General features: G+C 42.5%; 2 protein-coding genes across 10 annotated transcripts in view; one reads left to right on the forward strand and one right to left on the reverse strand.

The window, feature by feature from the left end:
- Positions 1-23,973, reverse strand: part of dis3l (DIS3 like exosome 3'-5' exoribonuclease) — a 69,778-nt gene extending 45,805 nt beyond the window's left edge. For all 3 annotated transcript variants that reach the window (XM_061766231.1, XM_061766230.1, XM_061766232.1), the window contains exons 1-4: positions 23,720-23,973; positions 19,036-19,189; positions 3,529-3,657; positions 1,499-1,634 (exon numbers count right to left, since the gene is read on the reverse strand). In XM_061766231.1, the coding sequence (XP_061622215.1) occupies positions 1,499-1,634; positions 3,529-3,657; positions 19,036-19,189; positions 23,720-23,849 (549 nt within the window). In that variant the 5' untranslated portion in view covers positions 23,850-23,973. The remainder of the gene's footprint in view (positions 1-1,498; positions 1,635-3,528; positions 3,658-19,035; positions 19,190-23,719) is intronic.
- A 309-nt stretch (positions 23,974-24,282) lies between these two features.
- The window catches only part of LOC133474472 (multiple epidermal growth factor-like domains protein 11), a 296,652-nt gene continuing 294,367 nt past the window's right edge, over positions 24,283-26,567 (forward strand). For 5 of the 7 annotated variants that reach the window (XM_061766236.1, XM_061766238.1, XM_061766242.1 and 2 more), the window contains exon 1: positions 24,285-24,532. The gene's annotated coding sequence lies outside the window, so the exon portion shown is untranslated. Of the gene's footprint in view, positions 24,533-26,567 lie in introns of all 7 variants that reach the window. The other 2 variants (XR_009787515.1, XM_061766239.1) reach the window with 2 other exon arrangements.

The raw sequence follows: 26,567 nt of genomic DNA on the forward strand, positions 1-26,567 counted from the left end.
TCCACTTTTTCCCCCTGATGAAGTCCTTTGTTGAGTTATCAGTGTGTTTTGGGTCCATTGTCTTGTTGCATGATGAAGCCTCTCCCGATTAGTTTGGATGCATTTTTCTGTAAATTGCCAGACAAAATTGTTTTGTAGACTTCAGAATTCAGTCTGCTGCTACCATCAGTTACATCATCAATAAAGACTAGTGAGCCTGTTCCAGAATCAGCCATGCAAGCCCAAGCCCCACATTACCTCCACCATGCTTCACAGATGAGCTTGTGTGTTTTGGATCATAAGTAGATCCTTTCTTTCTCCATACTTTGTCCTTTCCATCACTTTGGTAGAGGTTAATCTTGGTGCCATCAGTCCATAAAGGTTTGTTCCAAAACTATTGTGGCTCATCTTTGTACTTCTTTGCAAAATACAATCAAGCCTTCCCATTTTTTTGCTGATTGAGTGGTTTTCATCTTGTGGTATGGCCTCTATATTTCTTTTCTCGAAGTCTTCTTCGAACAGTGGCTTGTGATACCTTCACCGCTGCCCTGTGGAGGTTGGCAGTGATGTGACTGACTGTTGTCTTTGGGTGTTTCTTCACAGCTCTCACAATGTTTCTGTCATCAACTGCTATTGATACCTTTGGCCAAACTGTTCCATATCTGTTACTCAGTACACCAGGACTTTCTTTCTTTTTCAGATATTCCAAATTGTTGTATTGGCTCTGCCCTATGTTTCTGCAATAGCGCTTATTGATTTTCTCTCTTCTCTTAGCTTCAAAATGGTTTGCTTTTCTCCCATTGACAGCTGTCTCTGGTCTTCATGTTTTCTTAACAGAAAATGCAGTTTTCACAGGTGAAACCCAAGGCCAAAAACAAACACTATCTAATGTTTAAGCAATCAATCTAAAAGGCAACAACTGAGCAACTAGAAACACCCATCAGTCATGTTCCAGTACTTCTGCTCACTTGAAAAGTGGGTGGGTTCAAACAAAAGGTGCTGTCCTGAGTTAACATATCTAGATGTAAATACCATGAAATAAAAGCTGTAATTCTGAACTTTTGTCTCATATTCATCTTTTGATCTGAAACCCAAATGTCTTCAGTATCCAACAAAAACAAAGGAATTGACCTTGCCGTTCTAATACTTTTGGAGGGGACTGTACGTAGATGGGTCTCAAACCACACATCTACGGACGCAGATTGAATATGCTTCATACGTCCCTGGTAATTTTTGTGCATCTCAGACGCAGGACGCACATCCAACGAGATGACTGTGTATATAAACAGTACATATGGTAAATAGAGTCTACCTGTTAAAGATAGCGATTGTCTGCCATTCTCTATAGACGGTTTAATGTAGATGAAAATACCACATCAGTCATGTAAAAATAGAGCCCACTCTCTGTCAGAGGTCAATGAAGCTATTGAATACAATAGAAGTGTCATTGCAAATGTGACTGATGTATGATAAAAGCTGTGATGTGGGAGACCTGGCTGTGTACATATGAGTCCTTTACCTGGACAGAGATGACGTACACTCCAGAGTGGAGGTTGCTGTACTGAGCAATGACGTCCTGGTCCTCTGTGATCATCACTACATCCATCATACCAGCTAGGTGGTTATAGTACCAAACTGCTGCAGAGTAAACACACCTACACACAAACATGAAGTAAAGTCATGATATCATTTATGCTCTCAGTGGGTTAGAGTGCTCTCGTTCGTGTGTAAGTCTTTTTTTCCTTTTGTTTACGTGCCCAGTAAGTTAGCTACAGTCTCTTGTTCAGATTTGGTGGCTGGTTGTAATCTGGTGGCTGGTTATAAATCATGGACCATGGAGTTTTCCTGAGACTTGTGAATGTCTTTTAAATCCATTTGAAAAATATAGTACACTTTAAATATAAAAATACATTACATGGCGGATGTGTCCTCGTGGGACAGCTGCGTCTAACACACTACACTTTGAAGAAGAGCATGTTTATTCTGTTTGAAGTAAATCCAATAAAAGTAATTTAATACGAATACTGTGATGGCTGGGCGGCATAACTCAGCGTTATGGTGCCAGGTGTGTCCCGCACGGTCAACAATAGTCAGCCGTCACCGGGCAGTTAATGGAATGAAAACGTGCAATATGATGTTTCGCCTTCATGGGGCGCTGCACATACTACAGCCTCTGGAGTGCGGAAGGGCCAGATTTGACAGGGTACGCCCACATTTTAGCGTTGCTCAACCAAGAGTGTGTACGTGGCTTGAGGGTGCATAAAAGAGATTTGAGTGGATGGGAGAATGGTTGCAGCCAGAAAAGCGTGCCTTTCCTGATTTATGGCTGCTGCACACCGAGCGACATGGCCGCACCCGACTGAAGTATCGCGCAGTCTGCGTGGGTTGGCAACTGTTTTCATGAATGGCCGATCAGTCTGCCACTGGTTTTGCCGGCCACCGGCGCTCACCGTCGCAGATTACAGCCAATCAAAAATGCACTGCAGCTTTTCACTCGCGCTAAAGATATATTTCCGGGTTTGAAGCGCAAGAGACACAACGGCCACCGCACAGCTCCCAAGGCATATTAACAGAGTATAATGAGCATCAAAATCTTGTGTTTTAAATCAATACTTAATTAGACTCATAATGTACCTGTGGATTGGAAAAAGCTAAGCTTGTAACCAAAATGTGTGCGAACAGTACGTACCTCGTTGGGTACGTTCAATGGAGCTAGTGAGACTCCTGTAAAATATCCACACACAGGCTTTAATTCTTGCCCACGTCCACTTTCTTTAGCAACCCACGACTTCCTTAACTATTAAGCCATCTTTTCATGCGTTAATAAATGTGAAAACGTACAATATAATGTACATACAGCATCAAACGCCTACACAGGCTCGCTGTTCATATATCCGGAGGGGTGCGTTGGCATTTTTTTGCGATGGTCTGGTTCATTTGGGTTGAACTGCATCGCGTAGTGTGTCGTAGGCGTTACGCGCATGGAAGAATATGGCCCTTACAAAATAAAACTACTAATTACAACTATTGCAGATGGCCCTCTAAATAAGGGGTGTGGAACACAGTGCATGGGCCATATTTAAACTGCATTTGACATGGTCCACCATGCATAATTTAATAAACATTGACAAAACATTCCAACCAATATGCTCACAATAGCAAATAAAACCACGTTGCTCATTTGTTGTATTACACCTATCCATTTTCTATAGTGCCTCATTAAAGTTACGGGTGAGCTGGAGTCGGTACCAGCTGACTTTGGGCGAGAGCCGAGGTACCATGGACTGGTTGCCAGCCAATCTCAGAAAATGTTACATTTTTATCAGTATTATGGAGTGGCATTCAACTAAAAATCTAATCCATAAGAATAGTAAGAACATGGGTTAAAAAGTGCAAACTGTAGCATGCTAAACCAGAAATATAAGACAGCACTCCCCTGCATACTTTGCTCTTATTTGCAGTACTGAATTTATATCTGTATACAACACATGCGTATTGGGTCTAACCTCAACATTATGTTGCGTGTCAATTGTATCAGTAGCAACTCACCTGGTCTGCCACTGTTCTTGACTCTCCCCATTGTCCCGCAGACAGAAGGAAAACTCTTGAAATTCATTCGCAAACAGAACACAGTCATGTCGGGGATCTTTCAGCAGGTTTCGCAGGCGGTTATATTGTCTGCTCAGAGACATATTCACAACAGAAAAATGTTTAAAGTAAAAACAGTTGCACCTCACTCTGTATCACCATTGAGTAAATGAGCTGTGTACTTCCATTATCATTGGGTGAATTAGGCAACAGAAATCAGACTGCGTGCTAAATAGATGCAGATCATTCACCATTTTGGTCACTCTCTTGAGCCAAAAAGCAATAGTAAGAAAAAAAAAAAAAACATTCTAAGATGACAGTTTGAAGTCCTAGTGAATTGATCACTGATTAGCAGTGAGGTTCAATTGATGGAAATTTTCACTGAGTTGCATGCTCACAACAAACTTTACCCAAATATAATTAAACACTTCCTGTTGCTTCGCATGGAAACAAACTAATCAGAATCAGAATCATCTTTATTTGCAAAGTATGTCCAAAAAACACACAAGGAATTTGTCTCCGGTAGTTGGAGCCGCTCTAGTACGACAACAGACAGTCAATTTACAGATCACTTTGGAGACAGAAAGACATTGACAAAAAAAAAAACAGTCACTGAGCTGTAAAGGGTTGCTAGTTATCTGGTAATGCCGGTACATTTTTTCATTTTATTTTTTATTTATTTATTTATTTTTTATACAATTGTGCAAAAAGATGCAGAGTCCTCTAGCACTTAGAGCAGTTTGAATGACTAATATTGCAATAGTCCGGTGCAATGACCATTGTGCAAAGGGCGCAGATGCTACTCTGGCATGAGTGGCCAGTATATGCAAATAGTGCAGCATGGTGAGACAACTACAGTGAGTGCACGAGTAATACATAATTGGGCCCACAGAAATGTGACAACGAACTCAAGTAAAAAAAAATGCCAGCATGTTGTAATGGAATTGTAGGTCAGGTGTTTAAGAAGTTGATTGCAAGAGGGAAGAAGCTGTTGGAATGTCTACAAGTTCTAGTTTGCATTGATCGGTAGCGCCTACCTGAGGGAAGGAGCTGGAAGAGCTGGTGACCGGGGTGCGGAGGGTCCGAGAGGATTTTGCACGCCCTTGTCTTAGTTCTGGCAGCGTGCAAGTCCTCAATGGTGGGTAGGGGGGTACCGACAATACTTTCAGCAGTTTTGATTGTCCGTTGCAGTCGGAGTTTGTCGTTTTTTGTAGCAGCACCAAACCAGACTGTAATGGAAGAACACAGGACTGATTCAATGACCGCTGTGTAGAACTGTCTCAGCAGCTCCGGTGGCAGGCCGTGCTTTCTCAGAAGCCGCAGGAAGTACATCCTCTGCTGGGCCTTTTTGAGGACGGAGTTGATGTTGGTCGCCCACTTCAGGTCCTGAGAGACTGTAATTCCCAGGAACTTGAAGGTCTCGACGGTTGACACAAGGCAGCTGGACAGCGTGAGGGGCAGCTGTGGCGAAGGATGCCTCCTGAAGTCCACGATCATCTCTACAGTCTTGAGCGTGTTCAGCTCCAGGTTGTGTCGGCCGCACCACAGCTCCAGCCGCTCTGCTTCCTGTCGTTATGCAGACTCGTCACTGTCCTTGATGAGGCCGATGACAGTGGTGTCATCTGCAAACTTCAGGAGTTTGACAGTCGGGTTCGCTGAGGTGCAGTCGTTCGTGTAGAGAGAGAAGAGCAGCGGAGAGAGAAGACAACCTTGGGGCACCCCAGTGCTGATGCTGCGTGTGGATGAGGTGGCCTCCCCCAGCCTGACCTGCTGTGTCCTGCCCGTCAGAAAGCTGTAAATCCACTGGCAGTGGCAGGTGAGACGCTGAGCTGGAGAAGCTTGGATGAAAGGAGTTCAGGGATGATGGTGTTGAACGTTGAGCTGAAGTCCACGAACAGGATCCTCGCATAGGTCCCTGCACTGTCGAGGTGTTCTAGGATGAAGTGCAGTCCCATGTTGACTGCATCATCCGCAGACCTGTTCGCTTGGTAGGCAAACTGCAGGGGGTCCAGCAGGGGACCTGTGACACTCTTGAGGTGGTCCAGCACGAGACGTTCAAAGGACTTCATGACCACAGATGTCAAAGCGACAGGCCTGTAGTCATTCAGACCCGAGATTGCAGGTTTCTTGGGGACTGGAATGATGGTGGAGCGTTTGAAACAGGATGGAACTTCGCACAGTTCCAGAGATCTATTGAAGATCTGAGTGAAGAATAGGGGCTTTTACACTGCAGGAACCTTTGCAGGAACTAGCTACCTTGGTACCTTGAGTTCTCCCTGTGTTGCTACCGAAAAGAAACTACCAGGGTACGGCAGGTTCCTCCAGGATTATTTAGTTCCTCCTGGTGAGCAGTGTCTTCTAGCAGGTACAGGCAGGTTGTTTGAGCAAGACCAGGAGGTCTCGATGGGGATGGGGTGTGCTGATGAACGCTGATTGGTTGACAGACATCTGTAGCATCACATTTGTTTAACTTTTTACATTCACATTACGGGATGTAAGTGGCTGTACGCAAGGCTCGAAATAAGATTAAAATACATTAAAAAGCAAGATGTTTACGTTTTTCCGCTGAGCCGCGCGTGGCGGAGTTAGCTGGAGAAACCAACCCTGCTCGCTGAGCGCTCACTTTTTCAGCCGACGGGGACCCTCCGACGGTGGGTAGTCAGTACTAATCGGTCGCAAGGGGGGAAAAAAACAACTAAAAAACATTGCCAAGCAGGAGGGCCTCCAGCTTGCGGAAAATGCCGCGTTTGCAATAGAGCAAGACAACAAAGGAAATGAAGCACGGCTTTTTGTCTGTGTTTGTACATTCACAAATCAACCAATGTACAATCATTTCTTTTTTTGGGGGGTGCATGTGAAAACACATTTACAGATACCAAATACTTCACACTGCTATATTTAATAACTCAATAACAGCTGTCCATAAAGTCATGAATTATCCTTATCAGTGTAAGGTAAGGTACAATATTTGCAAAATAGAAGCAAATACATTGACCAACTGGACAATTTGATATACTTACATGTTACATACTTTATTGCATTACTTCTATATATACACCTCCCTCACTCTCTCTCGCTACGTACATCGGCAGAAAAAATTATTTAACACAACATTTTTCTCACTAAATATAATTCCAAAGGTGCTATTGACCTGAAAATTTCACCAGGTGTTGGGAACACCCCAAGTAATCCACACATACAAAGAAAGTAGAACAAATAAGCTCAGAAATTAAGGTGTGTAAAAGTGTGAAATGACACAGGGAAAAAGTATTGAACACATGAAGAAATGGAAGTGCAAAAGGCGTGGAAAGCCAAGACAACACCTAAAATCTATCAAACAGCAATCCAGCCCCTTGTCAGTGCAAATGAATATCAGCTGGTTCAGTCCTAATTGATGGCCTACAAAAAGGTCTCATTGCCAAGATGTGAATAAAGACACAGCTCATGATGGGTAAGAGCAGAGAGCTGCTTCAAGACCATCGCAAACGAAATGTTGCAAAACATAACGATGGCATTGGTTACAGGCGCATACCTAAGCCTCTGAACATTCCAGTGAGCACGGTTGGGGCCATAATACTGCACGTAAGTGGAAAGCCAATCCTACCACCATGAATTTGCCTCGACCAGGTGCTCCTCACAATATTTCGGGGTGCAAAGAATAATTAGAAGAGTTGTCCAAGAGCCAATGACCAACCGTGGAGAGCTTCAAAAAGACCTGGAATTAGCAGGTACAGTTGTCACTAGGAAAACAGTGAGTAATGTACTCTGCTGCCATGGCCTATATGCACGCTCACCACGCAATACCCTATTGCTCGAAAAAAAAAAAAGCATGTCAAAGCTCGTTCAAAGTTTGCTGAACAACGTTTGGACAAGCAAGTTAAATACTGGGAGAATATAGTCTGGTCAGATGAGACCAAAATTTAACTGTTTGGACACCTTAATGCACAACACGTTTGGAGGAGAAATGACACTGAGCATCACTCTAAAAACACCATACCAACAGTGAAGTTCAAAGTTGGTGGTGCGGGGCTGCTTTTCAGAAAATGGTACTGGTAAACTTCACATTATTGAAGGAAGGATGAATGGGCAATTGTACCGAGACATTCTTGACAAAAATCTGCTGCCATCTACGAGGATGATGAAAATGAAATGAGGGCGGACATTTCAGCAGGATAATGATCCAAAGCATACTGCCAAGGAAACTCTCAATTGGTTTCAAAGAAAAAAAATAAAGCTGCTAGAATGGCCCAGTCAATCACCTGACTTGAATCCAATCAAAAATCTATGGAAAGAACTGAAACTCAAGGTCCATAAAAGAAGCCCACGGAACCTTCGAGATTTAAAGACTGCTTGTGTGGAGGAATGGGCCAAAATCACAGTAATGCATGCGACTAGTTTCTCCATACAGGAAGCGTCTTGAACCTGTCATTGCAAAATTATTTTGTAAAAAATATTAACTAAATATGTGACATCACCTTCTCTTTTAACAACATTCAATAAAGGTTGGGAACTGAGGACACTAATGTTGAAGCTTTGTAGGTGGAATTCTTTCCCATTTTTGCTTGATATACAGCTTCAGCTGTTCAACAGTCCGGGGTCGCCGGTGTTGTATTTTACGCTTCATAATGTGCCACACATTTTCAATGGGAGACAGGTCTGGACTTCAGGCATATCGCAGCCTCACCCAGCATCTTCTATGTTATGTTATTTTCTAGCTTGCTATGTAGGATCATGTACTCTGTTAATGCGAGAACATTTACAACATCTGACAAAAGATTTGAAAGAGTTATGGCAAACTATCAAAGGGTCAGAGCTCACTATTTTTTTACTGACAAAGGAATCATCTGGAGGTTCATTGCTGAGCGGGCAGCTTGGTGGGGGGCTTCTGGAAAAGGCTTGTGAGATCTGTAAAAACATGTTTGGAAAGGGTACTGAGGAAAGCCTCATTGAACTTTGAGGAACTCACAACAATACTTACTGAGGTTGAGGCAGTGTTGAATTCTAGACCTGTCTTATGTGATGCATTAGAGCCTCAACCACTTACCCGTTCTCACTTCCAGGTTGGCAAACGCCTGACTCCCTTGCCACCAAAGACTGTTCCTTCACCAGTTAAGGTACTCACAGCAAATAGTGAGTAGCTCGGTAAGAAGGTGGAAATATCGGCAGAGACTATTGACCAGCTTTTGGAACAGCCGGTGCAGAGACTATTTAATGGACTACAAATCAGCTCACAAGATAGAGACTCCAACCCCAACAGCATTTAATGTAGGAGATGTTGTTCTCATTGGGGAGGACAACACACCCAGACAGATTTGAAAAATGGGTAGAGTTGTAGAGGTCTTTCTAGGCAGGGATGGTCTCATACGCTCCTGTACCGTTCGTACTGCTACAGGTAGTATATTTAGGAGGCCTCTTCAATTATTATACCCCCTCGAGATTGGTTAAAGGTAATTAGCCAACACAGATGAACAGTTGTTTATCGGGCGGGAGGCTGTTGTGACTTATTATTATTATTATTTAGTTATTTGTTTAAATGCTAGTTACATGATTACGTACTGATTATTATACTGATGATCAAGAATGGGTACGGAGAACTGTATTAGTGCCAGGAGTATATTTTGTTTTACCCGAAGTGTTTTATTGTGAAAGGCGCTAAACAGGAACGGCGTGTTTTTTTTTTCCTCTCTTGCCGCCTTTCCAACTGTATACAAGAAATGGTGAGGTCTTGATTTTATTAATAAAAAAGCTGAACCATAAGGTTCAGAAAAGACATCAGAGCCTCCGTTGTGATTGAAGAAGCTGTCACTACGTAACAGTAAGCTCTTATAGGGACAGGTGTGTGGTTTTCCTAATCAAGTCCAATCAGTATAATGAAACACCGCTGGACTCCAATGAAGATGTAGAACCATCCCAAGGATGATCAGAAGAAATGGAAAGCACCTGAGTTAAATATATGAGTGTCACACCAAAGGGTCTGAATACTTATGGCTGTGTGATATTTCAGTTTTTCTTTTTTAATAAATCTGAAAAAATCTCAACAATTCCATTTTTTTCTGTCATTATAGGGTGCTGTGTGTACATAAATAAGGACAAAAATGAACTTAAATGATTTTAGCACATGGCTGCAATATAACAAAGAGTGAAAAATTGAAGGGTGTCTGAATACGTTCTGTACACACATGTGCACACACACACACACACACACACACACACACACACACACGCACAATGCCGTGAAAAATTATTGGGACCCTTCTCAAATTCTTATAATTTTGCATAGTTTACCCACTTTAATGTTTAAAATTATCAGACAAATATACACAGACCCAAGTGAACTTAAAATGCTGTTTTAAAATTATTAAAGTTTTTAAGGAAAAAAAACTATCCAAAGTTACCTGGCCCTGTGTGGAAAAAGTAATTACCCCCCTTGCTAATCACAGTTTTTGGTGAATTAAAATTACCTCCAGACATGTTCAATCAAGAAATTACTTCAAGAGAATCTGTCCTGACAAAATCCAGTAGGGCAAAATATCTAAAAAAAGCTGCAACAAAATGACACGATGAGAGAGAGAGACAGAGAGAGAGAGAGAGAGAGAGACAGTGGCATGCTCGGACACCGCGACAGACAGCGAGATTTCCCAGACGAAATTTTGCCGGCTACGCTGGATGAGCAAGCCCGAGACTTAATTTCCTCCTCATCCACTTTTTTTTCCTCTGATTGCAGGGCTGATTATTATTGATTACTTTTTTCCAATCCCTGCTAACACCAAGATGCCATCGTGGAGCCACTCGAAGATTTCAACGACAGATCTTTCAATCGCTTCGTCATGCAAGCTAGCGAATCCCACCATGACGACCATAGCAACTCGTTGAGACGGACAAAAGACAGAAAAAGACGGAAGGCTAACTTGTCCACAAGCACTGAGGAGCTACTACACAGCTCACCCGACGCCCATATTCAAGTCCTCTCTTCCATTGACAAGAAGCCATCACTTTTCGATCTATTACACCAGGAGATTAAGGAGCTCAAAACCAGCTTGGAGTTCATGCACCAACAAGTCAGAGCTAAAAGAGGACAATGCCGAACTTCAGACAGCCATGACAGCGATAACAACGGAGGTAGAAGTTCTCAAGAAAGACAAAAAAAAGAAAAAAAACAAATCAAAGAAGCAAAGCTGGATTTACAGTCAAGAAGCATGCGGGATAACCATCTTTTCCGGCATTTCTGAGAGTACACTTGATAATCCAGAGCCTCAAGTAAAAAACTTCATCGACAGCGCTGAAAATCCCGAAGGAGACACTCAGGAACATCACCTTCCACTGAGTACACAGACGAGGAGGACTGCAAGCAGGGAATCATCCCCGTCCAATCATCATAAAGTTGAAAGGACTGGAGCTGAAGGGTACACAGTTTGAGATGAATGACCAATTTCCACGCAAAATCAACGAGCAACACAAACTCTTGTACCCTCTAATGAAGAATTACCAGCAACAAGGAAAACGCGCCTCACTGGTTGTGGACAAACTATACATAGACGGTCAACTGTTTCGCGATTCCAAAGTCACCCATTGTCTCTTCTAATGGAGTATTCCTTTCAAGTTTGCTCTAATATTTGGTATATAATGTAGCAAAAACCATGTAGTAATTAGTTTAGGAAAAAGAAAAAATTAATTGCACACGTCCCATTGTAACCCCACTCACTGACATGGGATATTTCCCTTGTTTTCTGTTATCTTTCTCTTTGGTACTTCCTTTTCCCTTCTTTATGGCACCTCCTGCTCCCCCACTTACCGAATGTAACCACCGTATGCATATGTATTTGGATGCTACTTCTGCTTGTCTGTTTCACTCGTGATATATTCCCTTGTCTTCTGTTTCCATGTTTTTTATATGCTGAACTCATATAAAACACGTTCAATACCTCGATACATAATACCTCCTAACACAACCTCATATTACCAGCTACACAGTAAGGAAGGTCCCATTTGATATTCATTTCTGAGAGTTATCCGTTTCCCACACACATATAGATGCTACACTCACACAGATTGTCCCACATTCACTTATAACAACTCTACACTTAATATGACAAGGATAATTTTTGTTTCATGGAATGTAAATGCCATTCGTTCACTGGCAAAAATAATTATAGATTATCACGAAAATTAAAAACGGATCTCTTCGTCATACAAGAAACCCATTTGTCAAAATCTGAAGAAAATTATTACATTTCAGTTAGACCTTCTCCGCTCTCTATAACACTAGACAACGAGGAGTCTCAATACTAATTCATAATAGGCTACTTTTTACGCTAAACAGCACAATAATTGACCCAGAAGGCCAATAAATTATTGTTTATTCAACTATATTTTACAAAAAATACACCTTAGTTAATGTATACACCCCTAATATCGATGATCTGTTTACTCACACACTTTTTTCACATCTGAGCAATTTGTCAGCGAATTCAACAATTATTATAGATGGCGACTTTAATATAGCACTTAATCCAACCATAGACCGCTAAAATGTAAAAAATTCCAAACAATCAGTCTCCCCGAATATTACATGAATATATGCACGATTTCGGACTCGCCGACATAGGGGGAATAAAAAATAAATAAAAATAAAAAATAAAAAATCATACAAAAAGGGAATACACTTTCTTTTCTTCAGTACACCGCTCCTTCTCTAGAATTGACAACTTTCTTACAAATAACTCAATTGCTAAAAAAAAACAGCACAAAAAGCTGGGACAGGGTCATGTTTACCACTGTGTTACATCACCTTTTCTTTTAACAACATTCAATAAACGTTTGGGAACTGAGGACACTAATTGTTGAAGCTTTGTAGGTGGAATTCTTTCCTATTCTTGCTTGATGACAGCTTCAGCTGTTCAACAGTCCAGGGTCTCCGTTGTCGTATTTTACGCTTCATAATGCGCCACACATTTTCAATGGGAGACAGTTCGGGACTGCAGGTAGGCCAGTCTAGTACCCGCACTCTTTTACTACGAAGCCACGCTGTTGTAACAGGTGCAGAATGTGGTTTGGCATTGTCTTGCTGAAATTACAAGCAAAGATGGGGCGAGGATCACCTCTTTGTGAACAAGTGCGTGAGAAAATAGTCGAACAGTTTAAGGAAAATGTTCCTCAACGTACAATTGCAAGGAATTTAGGTATTTCATCATCTACGGTCCATATCAGCATCAAAAGGTTCAGAGAATCTGGAGAATCACTGCATGTAAGCGGCAAGGTCGAAAACCAACATTGATCGAGCCCTCAGGCGGCACTGCATCAAAAATGTCACACACCTTTTAACTGACTCTAATGGAACATAACTTGAGTGGTGGTTTCATTAAGAAGTGCAGCTAAGCAAGAAACATGGCGCCTATGCCGCACAAAAGTTCAAATGTTTGGTTACGCTTCACAAAAAATGATGACAAACAGGGTAACTCGCAACACTTGCAGAGTGGAAAGTTCCTCAAATGGAGGCAACACAAGCAATATGAAGAAGCATTTGCGCACACATGGCATGCAATAAACTTGACAGAATGTCGTGTTTTCGATCTGAATCTGGGTGAATCTCAACGGCAGAGGTAAGCACATCCTCTACTATTAATACTGCAGGTACAGTTACAAGGGCGTGCAAAATCCTCCGCACCCCGGTCACCAGCTCTTCCAGCTCCTTCCCTCAGGTAGGCGCTACCGATCAATGCAAACTAGAACTAGTAGACATTCCAACAGCTTCTTCCCTCTTGCGATCAACTTCTTAAACACCTAACCTATAATTCCATTACAACAAGCTGGCAATTTTTTGACTTGAGTTCGTTGTCACATTTCTGGGCCAATTATGTATTACTCGTGCACTCACTGTAGTTGTCTCGCCATGCTGCACTATTTGCATATACTGGCCACTCATGCCAGAGTAGCATCTGCTCCATTTGCACACTGATTGAGGAGTATCTGTAACTTTTGCACAACCAACATTGTCCCAGATTATCGCACTACTCACTACTTTAAACCGCATACACTCCTTGAAGTCTCGGCGCCCTTTGCACAATGGTCATTGCACCGGACTATTGCAATATTAGTCATTCGAACTGCTCTAAGTGCTAGAGGACTCTGCATTTTTTTTGCACAATTGTTTTTTGTCAATGTCTTTATGTCTCCAAAGTGTTCTGTAAATTGACTGTCTGTTTTACTAGAGCGGCTCCAACTACCGGAGGCAAATTCCTTGTGTGTTTTGGACATACTTAGCAAATAAAGATGATTCTGATTCTGATTCTGATACGGAAAGTATTCCGGCCACCCTTAAAATTTTTACGCTTATATTGCAGCCATTTGCTAGAATAATTTATGTAAATCTTTTCCCCCTCAATGTACACACAGCACCGCATATTGACAGAAAAAAACGGAACTGTTGAAATTTTTGCAGATTTATTAAAAAAGAAAAACTGAAATATCACACAGCCAGAAGTATTCAGACCCTTTGCTCAGTATTTAGTAGAAGCACCCTTTTGAGCTAATACAGCCATGAGTCTTTTTGGGAATGATGCAACAAGTTTTTCACACCTGGATTTGGGGATTCTTTGCCATTCCTCCTTGGAGATCCTCTCCAGTTCTGTCAGGTTGAATGGTGAACATTGGTGGACAGCCATTTTCAGGTCTCTCCAGAGATGCTCAATTGGGTTTAAGTCAGGACTCTGGCTGGGCCATTCAAGAACAGTCACAGAGTTGTTCTGAAGCCACTCCTTTGTTATTTTAGCTCTGTGCTTAGCGTCGTTGTCTTGTTGGAAGGTGAAACTTCGGCCCAGTCTGAGGTCCTGAGCAGGACCATGATATCCCTTTACTTGGCTGCATTCATCTTTCCTTCGATTACAACCAGTCGTTCTGTCCCTGCAGCAGAATTAAGGCCAAAAACTTCGATCTTGGTCTCTTCAGACCAGAGAATCTTATTTCTCACCATCTTGGAGTTCTTCAGGTGTTTTTTAGCAAACTCGATGCAGGCTTTCATGTGTCTTGCACTGAGGCGAGGCTTCCGTCGGGCCACTCTATAATCAAACACAGCTGAACTCCAATAAAGGTGTAGAACCATCTCAAGGATGATCAGAAGAAATGGACAGCACGCGAGTTAAATATAAATGTCACAGCAAAGGGTCTGAATACTTATGGGCGACCCTTGTGAGGATAAGCGGTACGGAAAATGGATTGACGGATATTAAGTCAATTGGTTTAGTTACACACACATTGGCTTTTAGTTCATAGGTTTGAAATTGATACTGGTTATAAAGAACCCTGAGTCAAATGTTCATTTTCTTCCATGCTGCGGGCTCTTAAGAAAATGGATGCTCATAATTTGGACACCCCTTATTTAAACCATGTCTTTTGACCCAACCCCCGAAAATAATCAGAATTGAGAATCATTTGGAACCGGAATCAAAATGAGGAACCGGGACCGGAATCGCTCAAACTCAAACGATGCCCAACCCAACAATAAGGAAGAGACTGGGCAAAAATGGCATCCATAGCAGAGTTAGAAGGCAAAAACCACTGCTGACCAAAAGGAACATAAAAACTCGTCTTACTTTTGCGAAAAACATCTGAATGATTTCCAAGACTTTCGGGAGGATATTATATGGACTGACGAAACGAAAGTTGAGCTTTTTGGAAGGTGTGTCTCATTACATCTGGCGTAAATGTAGCACAGCATTTTAGAAAAAGAACATCATACCAACAAAAATGATGGTGGTAGTGTGATGGTCTTGGGCTGCTTTGCTCCTTCAGGACCTGAACAACTTGCTGTGATTGATGGAACCAAGAATTCTGCTCTTTAACAGAAAATTTTGAGAATGTTCAGCCATCAGTTTGTGACCTCAAGCTGATGTGCTGTTGGGTTCTGCACCAGGATAACAATAACGATCCATACTACTTATTTTATTCTGACAAGAGCTGCAATGCTCCCACGGCGCATTTAAAAAAACAAAAACACAATAGTTCACGATATTTAGCCTTTGTTTATAGCCAAAGCATTTTGGACTTTCTGTGCATGTACGCAGTTTTAGCTAAGCATCGCTGAACCAGATGTGATGAGGTAGAGGACGGATACAGGACAAGGCAGGGGTCGCAACGGGGCAGAAGATGCTTCCATTGTGGGAAAAAAGGGACATTGGCTCAGAGCCTGTCTGAAGAAGAAGAAAAAAAAAAGACTTCCTTTTGTAATCATGGTGGGGGACCCAGTTCATCTGACCTCTGACTGACTCCTAACGGTGGCCCCAGAGACAGAGCGACGCTGGTGATATACAAACACACTGCATCCAACATTCAATGTTTTTGTTTTTTTTGAATGAAGACGCACTTGGCACTGATAACACTGCTTTGCTTAAGCTAGTTATTTAATTTACAGTCGCCACCAGACATTCATTTACACACTTATGAAGATAATTTATGCACTTATGAAGTTACCTAAGTATATTGATAGACCCCTTTGAATTAGAAAGATGAGCAACGAACAGTCCAAGTTGACGTTTACAATTTATATTGATAGAATTAGCATTATATCTGGATCTTTCAGTGCAGGTTTTTGTTTTGTTGTCATGACAACAAAAGACGAGAGATAAAGATAACAACATCCATTAACAACAACCATAACTAAAGCAGATGGGAATATTGAACTGCTTCAAATGTAGAATTATTACTTGTAATTGTCTGAGGATCAATTCCCGTGCCGATATTTGGTCTGGGACCTAACAAAGTAGTTTGAAACTGTTTGATCGTGTAGATATTTTGTCTGGAACCTACAGCCGCAGGATAAAGTAATTTGGCCTGGGGCCTCAGGGAAGGTGATCGAAGAATCACCTGAAATGTATGATGGTTATTTGTAAATTTTCAAGGTTTCAAGAACCAATCCCGCTGGTAGATATATAATATATATATATAATATATATATATATATTATATGGTCTGATAAAAGCAATTAAATGCATTAATTAGTGATTGCACAATTTAATAAACTAAGGTTTGGCATTTGATAAATCAAAATCCTGGTCAAACTCATGGTTACTTGGTAAATTCCATTGAAATAAATAATGATGAAAAAAAAAAAAAGGTGAAAAGCAAAATTAAAACTATCAGAGGTGGTCTATGGCTGAGATGTTTTTAACTACAACCCCAATTCCAATGAAGTTGGGATGTTGCGTTAAACAAATAAAACTGAATAAAATTATTTGTAAATCATGTTCGACCTATATTTAATTGAATACACTACAAAGACAAGATATTTAATGTTCAAACTGATAAACTTTATTGTTGCTGCAACACGTTCCAAAAAAGCTGGGACAGTGTCATGTTTACAACTGTGTTACATCACCTTTTCTGTTAACAACATTCAATAAACCTTTGGGAACTGAGGAAACTAATTGTTGAAGCTTTGTAGGTGGAATTCTTTCCCATTCTTGCTTGATGTACAGCTTCAGTTGTTCAACAGTCCGGGGTCTCCGTTGTCGTATTTTATGCTTCATAATGCGCCACACATTTTCAATGGAGACAGGTCTGGACTCCAGGCAGGCCAGTCTAGTACCCGCACTCTTTTATTACGAAGCCACGCTGCTGTAACACGTGCAGAATGTGGTTTGGCATTGTCTTGCTGAAATAAACAGGGGCGTCCATGAAAAAGACGTTGCTTGGATGGCAGCATATGTTTCTCCAAAACCTGTATGTACTTTTCAGGATTGATGGTGCCTTCACAGATGTGTAAGTTACCCATGACATTGGCACTAACACAGCCCCATACCATCACAGATGCTGGCTTTTGAACTTTGCGTCCATTACAGTCCAGATGGTTCTTTCCCTCTTTTCACCTTCTGGGCGCCTTAACCCTCTAGTTCCTGCGGAAAGCCCAATACTCAAAACCCCATGAATAGTTCACATGCAATACTATTGTACACATCAAATAGTTCAAGTTTTTATTGGAATGCTTCAGGATAGACAATATTTTATTCTCTGTATATATAAGTATATAAGTATACACAAATCATTAGATCTGCCAACCCTTGAGCAACCAACATAAAAATGACCATGAGAAAAACATGGAGAACGCAAATCCAATCCAGCAACTTTCAGAGACTGACATTGTGACTTGTTGATACTCATTGCAAAACAAATTGCTATCGGAAACTGAAGTCTTCTGAATTGAACTGGTAAATCATTATAAAATGATATTTGGGGTAGAAATGCTGTCTCACCTTTAGAAGGACCTGTGATTATAATAGCTTCAAGCACGTTAGGCCACATCTATATACTTAAAGCTCAAAGTTTGTGTGTCTGTTTTCAAAGAACTTTCTAGAGCAAAAACGTTCTCGCACGTTTTTGAACGTTCCTGCACGTTCTTGAACGTTCCTGCACGTTCTGGTACGTTTTTGCACGTTCCTGCATGTTTTGAAATAAGCCTCCACTTATAGTACGTTTCTGCATGTTTTTACTTGTCCTTGGTCGCATGTAATAGTAAGAATTACCTGTCATGATATGTATTATTAGTTTGGTATTTAAAGAGGGCGTTGATACCTTGGAGTCGTGCAGGAACGTGCAAAACGTGGGGGAACATGCCGGAGCGTGCGGGAGGGCGGTTCTTTGAAAACGGACACGCAAACTTTGCGCTTTAAGTATATATATTTTTTTGTTATTGGTTTTAAAAGTTTTCACATAAGCCACTACGAGAGGAGATGACAATGCTGATTAAGCCTATCAGCTCATCTAACATTTTGCTGCATTTTTTAGTATTTTATTTTTTTATATTTAGTGTCTACCTAGAGTGTATTTATATTTAGTGTCTAGACATTCCTGCATTGGCTCACTTGGTGGCACACCGAAAATGACGTAGCGGAAATGGGATACCAGAAATGAAGCTTTATACTGAGCTCTCGGTGGAGCGCAGCCCCTCGTCTCCCGCTTGTAAAAAGCTATCTAAACATATTATTGGGTGTTTTTATAGCAGAAAATAATTATACAATAATTACTTTGTAAACAAAACAAAAACAAAATTGCTGCGAACAAACAACTGCCCTCTGTCGCGGACAAAATCCACACATCTTCCCAAGCACCCATTCGCTGCTCAGCAAGGTGCCTGACGTACAATAAACGAAGTTCAACCTTGTCCAAGCAAAGCATGCACAATACATAGCAATAATAGAGAATTTACAACAACTGCCTCTTTCAAATAATCCGTATTTCTTCCCACTGGCTGTCCTTCAAAACAGAATAAAAATGTTGTACAATCATCATATACAAGGGGCCGCCTACATCATATCGACGAGACTGTTCTGTTGTTGTAAGACTGAATTCCAAGCACAGGGGGTGACAGAACTTATGTATTGTAGGGTGAATGTGGTATTGATTTTTAAGAACAAAGAATCAATCCAATACACTTCAGCTCTTACACTGTAAATTGGAAAAAGAATTAAGTGTACGCACCTGCGTCCTTTGCAATGATGGACAGCTTGGCAGGCTGTCTGGGTGAAGACGATGCCCTGCAGCTCTCTGATCTCAAAGATCTCTTGGTAGTCAACCACCACTCCCACATCAGGCACCACATAGTGGGTTAAATCTCCTGGCAACACCTTCCCGTCTGTGAATGGTGGATGAGATTCAGAAGGGTAGCATTTTTAACCACTTATTTAGTAGTACAGGAAGTCCTCGAGTTACGACGTACTCGACCGACGACGTTTCGACTTTACGACGCCAGTGCCTTGTCCGCCATTTTGTCCCCAGCACCATAGTGTTTCTGCTTAGCTAGTGCATAGTGCTGGTCTGTGTTTGTGCGCCGAGAGTATCTTTGCCTTTTTTGCCCTCCTTTTTTCACATTCTCAGCAGTAATGGTAAGTACAGCATCTTATTTTTTTATTATAATGTATTTTAGTTTCTTTATACGAAGTGTTAACCTTTCCTGCTACGGTCACCTGACCGTGGTCGGGAGACGCAGGGGAAACGCCTTCTCCATTGTCCTCTTCGGGGTTAACTCCCTTCTCTCGTTGCACAGCTGAGCTGGGTGGCGGCAACAATAAAGGCACGAGGAACCGATTTGCTGCTTTAATGGCTTTATTAGCTCCTCTGCACATTCAACGTCAACGGGTCCTCTGCTAATTGCTACTCTTCCCCGGTCACCGTCAGTACACTTGCCACTGTACACACTCGCACCTGCGCACACTCCTTCCTCCTTCACAGTCCCGTCTCACTCACACATCGACGCACACGCCCACACACACTGAGCTTGCTTTCACAATTACGTGGGACAATACCCGTACCAGAAGTATTTCGACGTAAATTTAGACTTTAACGGTGAAATCCGACTTACGCGGAAATTCGGGTTACGTCGCCAGCGTAGGAACGGAACTCAATCGTAAATCAAAGACTTCCTGTATATTGAAATCAAACAATAATTCCATTCATTTTCTTGAAGCTGTCTCTATACTACTGTCACATTATCATGGTGGAGGGGTTTGTATGACCCAATGATCCGAGGAGCTAAGTTGTCAGGGGTTACCCATAGCAAACAGGTCCTAGGTGAGGGACCAGACAAAGTACAACTCAAAGATACCCTATGATGAATACAAACAATGGAAAACGTTTTCCCTCGCCCGGATGTGAGTCACCGGGACCCGCCTCTGGAGCTATGTCCAGTGGTGGAGCTCAATTGTGAGTGCCTGGCAGCAATGGGGTCCAGCTGGGCACAGTCCGAAGAGCCAACTTGGGTCCCCCTTCCCATTGTGTCACCACCTGTGGGAGGGCCCAAGGGGGTAGGGTGCAATGTGAGCTGGGTGGCAACCAAAGGTGGGAACCTTGGTGGTCCGATCTTCGGCTACAGAAGCTGGCTCTAGGACGTGGAACATCACCTCTCTGGGAGGGAGAGAGCTTGAGCTGGTGTGCAAGGTCGAGAGTTCAACTTGACATAGTCGAACTCGCCTCAACACAAAGGTTGGGCTCCGGTACTTCTTCTTGTGTAGGTGTGGGCATACTGATTGCCCCACAGCTCAGTGCCTGTATGTTGGGGTTAACCCTGGTTGATAAGAAGGTAGCCTCCCTATGTCTTTGGGTGGGGGGATAGGTTTCTGACTGTTGTCTGTGTGTATGGACCAAACAGCAGCTCAGGGTACCCACTCTTTGTGGAGTCCTTGGAGGGGTTGCTGGAGAGCGCTCCCGCTGGGGACTCCCTCATTCTGCTGGGGCACTTCAACACTCATGTGGGCAATGACATTGAGACCTGGAAGGGGGTGATTGGGAGAAACGGCCCCCCTGATCAGAACCTGAGCAGTGTTCTGATATTGGACTTCTAGGCATGGGTATGGGCAGCCGTGGCCCAATGGTTAAGATCATCGCCTGCCACCGTGGGGGACCTAGGTTCAACATCCCCTGGACTCACGGCTGTCACTGATACCCCAAAATGCTCCCCGGGCGCTCCAGTGTGTTCCACTAACATGTGTATGTGTTCACTGTGATGGGTAAAATGCAGAGAACAAATTTTGTGTGCATGCATGCATGTTCATGACAATAAAAGGTGATTCTTCTTCTTCTTCTTCTGTGCTCAACGCAGATCGTCCATAACAAACACCAGAGGCTATGTTCCAACTATAGGGGGATCACACTCATCAGCCTATCATCTGGTAATGTCTATTCAGGGGTTCTGGAGAGGAGGGTATGTCGGGAAGTCGAATGTCAGATTCAGGAGGATCAGTGTGGTTTCTTCCGGCCGTGGAATAGTTGACCAGCTCTACAACCTCAAGAGGGTCCTTGAGGGTTCATGGGACCTCACCCAACCACTATGCATGTGTTTTGCGGACATACAGAAGACGTTCGACCGTGTCCCTGAGGGAGTCCTGTGGGGGTGCTACGGGAGTATGAGGTAATGGACCCCCTGATCCGGGCTGTCCCGTCCCTGTACGACCGGTGTCGGGGTTTGGTTCGCATTGCCGGGAGTAAGTCATATTGGTGCGAGTTCGACTCCACCAAGGCTGCCCTTTGTCACAGAAGGTTGTGCATGCTTTGCTTTGTTCATTACCTTAAAAATTTCTAGGCGCAGCCGAGGAGTTGTGGGGTTTCGTTTGGTAACCTCAGTGGGAAAAAGGTGGAGTGCCCTATTCGGGTCCAGGAAGAGATCCTGCCCCAAGTGGAGGAGTTCAAGTATCTTGGGCTCTTTTTCACGAGTGAGGGAAGAATGGAGCGGGAGCGACAGGCGGATCAGTGCAGCATCTGCAGTGATGCAGATTCTATATCGGTCTGTCGTTGTAAAGGACCTGAGCCAAAGGGCAAAGCTCTCAATTTACCAGTCGATCTACGTTCCCACCATCACGAGTTGTGGGTCGTAAGCGAAAGAACAAGATTGTGGATACAAGCAGCCAAAATGAGTTTCCAACGCAGGGTGTCCAGGCTCTCCTTTAAGGCCAACAGCACCCGGATTGCATCACTTGACCGATGCATTGGTCCGCGCCGGCCCGATGCGGCACTTGACGCGCACATGGCAAAAATTGTTGCTGCGTGTAGAATGCCGCGGAGATCATCTCTCGTGATTGGTCCGTTTTAGTCACATACTGTGATGACGTACTCAGCGTGCCCCTTGGTTCTACATACCATCTACGCCGCTGCCTTTTTTGCAGTATAATTAAACTTGTCATCTAGGTCTATTTGTTCTAGCAGACACTGTTCCACGGTTGCCAATGTTGTTGCTTTGTTCCTTGTTCCGGAAAGGAAAGTAAAAACGGCTACCGGAAATGGCCATAAAATGCAGTGGTGTCCTAGCCAATACCATCCATAGTGACAACCCCGGCTTGGAAGAGAACTTCAGCATATTTTCAAAACAGCACGCATGGCTTGCGCTTGAGTATAAGGGCAAAATGTGCGCGGCGGGATGGCCGCAGTGACGTCAGCGCGGTCACCGCCTGCGCAAGTATGAAGAAGGCTTTAGAGATAGGTTATAAGCTCGGTCCTCCGCATCAAGAGGAGCCAGATAAAGTGGCTCTGGAATCTCATTAGGATGTCCCCTGGACGCCTCCCTGTTATGGTGTTCCAGGCACGTTCCACTGGGAGGAGGCCTCAGGGACGACCCAGGACACGCTGATATGTCTCCTGGCTGGTCTGGGAACGGCTTGGATCCCCCCAGAGAAGCTGAACTAAGAGGTTGAAGAGAAGGAAGTCTGGGCTGCCTTGTTTAAGATTCTGCCGTGACCCGACCCTGGATAAGTGGATTGTGTCATACTTCAGCCATGACAACATCAGAATCAGAATCATCTTTATTTGCCAAGTATGTCCAAAAACACACAAGGAATTTGTCTCCGGTAGTTGGAGCCGCTCTAGTACGACAACAGACAGTCAATTGACAGAGAACACTTCCATCCCATCCATCCATTTTCTGAGCCGTTTCTCCTCACTAGGGTCGCGGGCGTGCTGGAGCCTATCCCAGCTGTCATCGGGCAGGAGGCAGGGTACACCCTGAACTGGTTGCCAGCCAATCACAGGGCACATACAAACAAACAACCATTCGCACTCACAGTCACACCTACGGGCAATTTAGAGTTGTCAATTAATGCATGTTTTTGGGATGTGGGAGGAAACCGCAGTGCCCGGAGAAAACCCACGCAGGCACGGGGAGAACATGCAAACTCCACACAGGCGTGGCTGGGGATTGAACCCGGGTCCTCAGAACTGTGAGGCTGATGACTGACACAATCATTTATTTACATTTTTGTCCATGTGTATTCCTCAACGGTAAAACATCACTTGTATCATCAAATATTGGCGCTGTATAAAAAGCAATGTCTTTACAAAATGTAAATGTATTGCTTTTTGTAGCTACCATGCATAAACACGTTTTACACACACACACACACACACACGCATTCATACATTCCTATAATTAATAGACACATGAATTAAATTGATTAATGTGTTGCTATTTACAGGTTTGTTAAATGCCAGGCAGAAGAAGAAAAATGACGATAGCCAGCTTGTTAATTCACGCTACATTTAATGAATTGGTATATTCCAGTAACCTTGCCTATTTAAGGCTGCCAGTTATGTAATACAATTCACAAACAGTTACGCTGCTCAGCTAAACATTTTAGCTTCGGTGGATGTATATGTGGCATAAATAAGTTTCAATGGTTACCGTTGTCACAGTCGGCTTGACAAAGAGAGCTGTAGCATGGCACTCGCTTCCTCACGTAATGTTCGCGGACAACACGGACCTTTCGGCCCCTACTGCTCTTCAAATGGAGAACTTTTTCTGTCTTGATCATTTTACTGAGTCATACATACGCCTGTTATCATCCGATAGCTATTCCAACTGTAACGCGAGAAAACACAATTTGGATTAGCTCAACTTTCAGGAAGCGCACACTACATGACGTCACTTGCGTAACGTCCAGCGTATTGCCGCATTCAAGAACTATTGGACATAACACAACTAACAAGTCATACAAATATACCACCTATAGTTTTAGTTGATAGTGTTTTAGTTTTCTTTCCAAAAGTAAAGGGCAAGAAATAGAACGTGTTAAACCGCTCAAACCGGCTTTCACTGCAGGTACATGATATGATGTATATTTTGCAATACAGTAATGTACAATACGTTGTAAGTCATTGTCATTTTCATTTGACATTTGTTTTGTTTTTTTATATTTGTGATTTGATTTCTGATCCTAGTTGCAGTGGAGCCAAAACAAAAGCAAAAGGGATATGAGTGACTCATCTGGTTGCCCCTGCTGCTCTTTGGTTGCAACGGGACCGAGGCTGCAGCAAGAGCATCATCACAGATTGAGCACAAGTTCCGAACTCCACACGCGTTTCATTCATATGACTTTGCCTTCACTCGGGTGAAAAAAAACAAAAAAAACATTTACAGCAGTGGAAATGCTTACCACCGTTCACACTTTGTATTCAAGTTACGAGAATTAACTTGACTGAAGACGCATCGTAAAAGGTAAGCGCTGTTTCTGAATGGATTTTTTCCTCCACCTTTGTTTCATTTTCATATTCGCTACGTATGCGTTTCTTTTTAATATTAAAAAGCACGAACTCCATCCTCCCTTTTTGCCTCCCAGATGATTCGTTTTGGAAACTGCTTTTTGCGACGTTGTCTTTTTCCATCAGTCGAATTTGGTACACCCTGATTGTTTAGAGTTTTCCATTGTAAAGTATTGTCCAGTTTTATGACCGTAGTAGCCAAACATTTATATTTATTTTCACATTTGAGAATCAACACTTGGGTGCTTCTGCAAAATGTGCGTAAAGTAGGAAAACTTCAAGCCTCACAATAGTAAGTTTACATGATATTTGCACCACTCTGCTTCTTTTATTATCCTGTAGTTGGTATATGCTGGTGTGACGTTTAAACTGCAAATAAATAAACAAATAAATAATAATAATTACCGTCACTAATTCCCTGAGGCAGAAAACACAGGCACTGAAATCATCAGCGCCACGAGATGGCGATCTTGAGCAAGACTGATGTTTGGCTGTGGTTGGTCTATGGTGGCTTGTTTTTCCAACATTGGCCTTTGATTACCGATCTTCAAAGGTTGTGTTCCTTGTGTCAAATAAATGGAACATTCTCCATAGTGTGCTTGAGAGAAGTTGCATTTTCTTTATTATTAGTTATTCCATTTAGTGAGAAGCTCTGACGAGTGTGGTGCTGCACTATGTCACAGAAACATTTGTCACAAATGTGCCCTTTCAATAACAGTAATGCAGTGTTTGACGACTCAATAGCTCTTACTTTAATTAAATGTTGTTCTTTTTTTTAAAAGATGATGCTGTAGAGGTGGCTGGTTGCTACTATTGCTTGTATCGGTGGCGCCACAGTTAATCTAATGAATCAGTCCAGGAACACTTGCCAGGAGCGTGTCTATCATACATACAGATCGCCAACATTCAGAAAACTCAATGTTTGCTCACCTTTTCACTTTTCATCTTTAAAAAAAAGAGCGTATACTGGATGTGACCATGTAAGTTGATGTGTACAAGGCAAATCTTTCAGAAGGCAACAACAACACAACTCCCAAGCCTGTGGTTCAATGCTGTTCCATTAAGAAAATATGTGAGACAGGTTTTATGTATGATTTCCCCGCATAATTCATAACGCAGTAGTCAGAATTTTTGCTTGGATTGTCGCCTTGTCCCAAGCAGATGCATTTCATTGTTACCACACCAGTCTGGTATATAAACTCATGATTGTGTCAAGACAGCCTTAAGTTGTATTTATAGCTGTGTTTTCCAGATCGTACTAACTGCTCCTTACATTAACAGTACTTGATTTGTATATTAATAGGAACTCACAGGCTGTGGAATGACGTGTGCTTTTGAGATGTACAGGAGAACTATTCCAACAGGCAGCATAACATTCCTGCGGGATTTTCAGGACACACTGAGCATTTTTGTCATCTATAATGTTGTTAAGAGGTTTGAAAGCACCGTGTTAGTCTGTAAACACATTTATTTGGTCTTTCCATTTTACTTTTCCATTTCTCCCTCCTATATGTATTATTGATATAAAAATATCACCTCTTTTCGAGAGATGAACAAACCTGGGCAGACATATAGTTCATATACTGCACATGTATGTTAATGTGAAGCTTCAAACCCAAGTCGGGCCGGTCAGTAATTTTGTTTAAGCAATCTTGCCTTTTGCGCAGCAATATTTTGTATTTATTTGTTCATTGGGAAAACAGAAATTGACCTAAAAGGTATGAATAAATGCAATGTAGCTATCATAGATGAATAATAATGGTATTTGTAAATCGAACAAAATTCTCCGCCCTAAAACCGGTGTAAAATTTTGCTTGATGCCGGTTCAGAAGTTGGGAGGAAGATAGCACACAAGATACTGTGTCACAAATCACACAAGACTCCAGTTGTGCATGTTTTTCTTTGGCTTTTGATGCCCCTTATTTCAAGACAAGGACCAGCTTCAACATGGGGTATTGGTTAGAAGAACTAAAGCAGACTCGCATTCAAAA

This window comes from Phyllopteryx taeniolatus, chromosome 2 (assembly GCF_024500385.1).
Source record: "Phyllopteryx taeniolatus isolate TA_2022b chromosome 2, UOR_Ptae_1.2, whole genome shotgun sequence".
In the NCBI taxonomy this organism is placed as follows: Eukaryota; Metazoa; Chordata; class Actinopteri; order Syngnathiformes; family Syngnathidae; genus Phyllopteryx; species Phyllopteryx taeniolatus.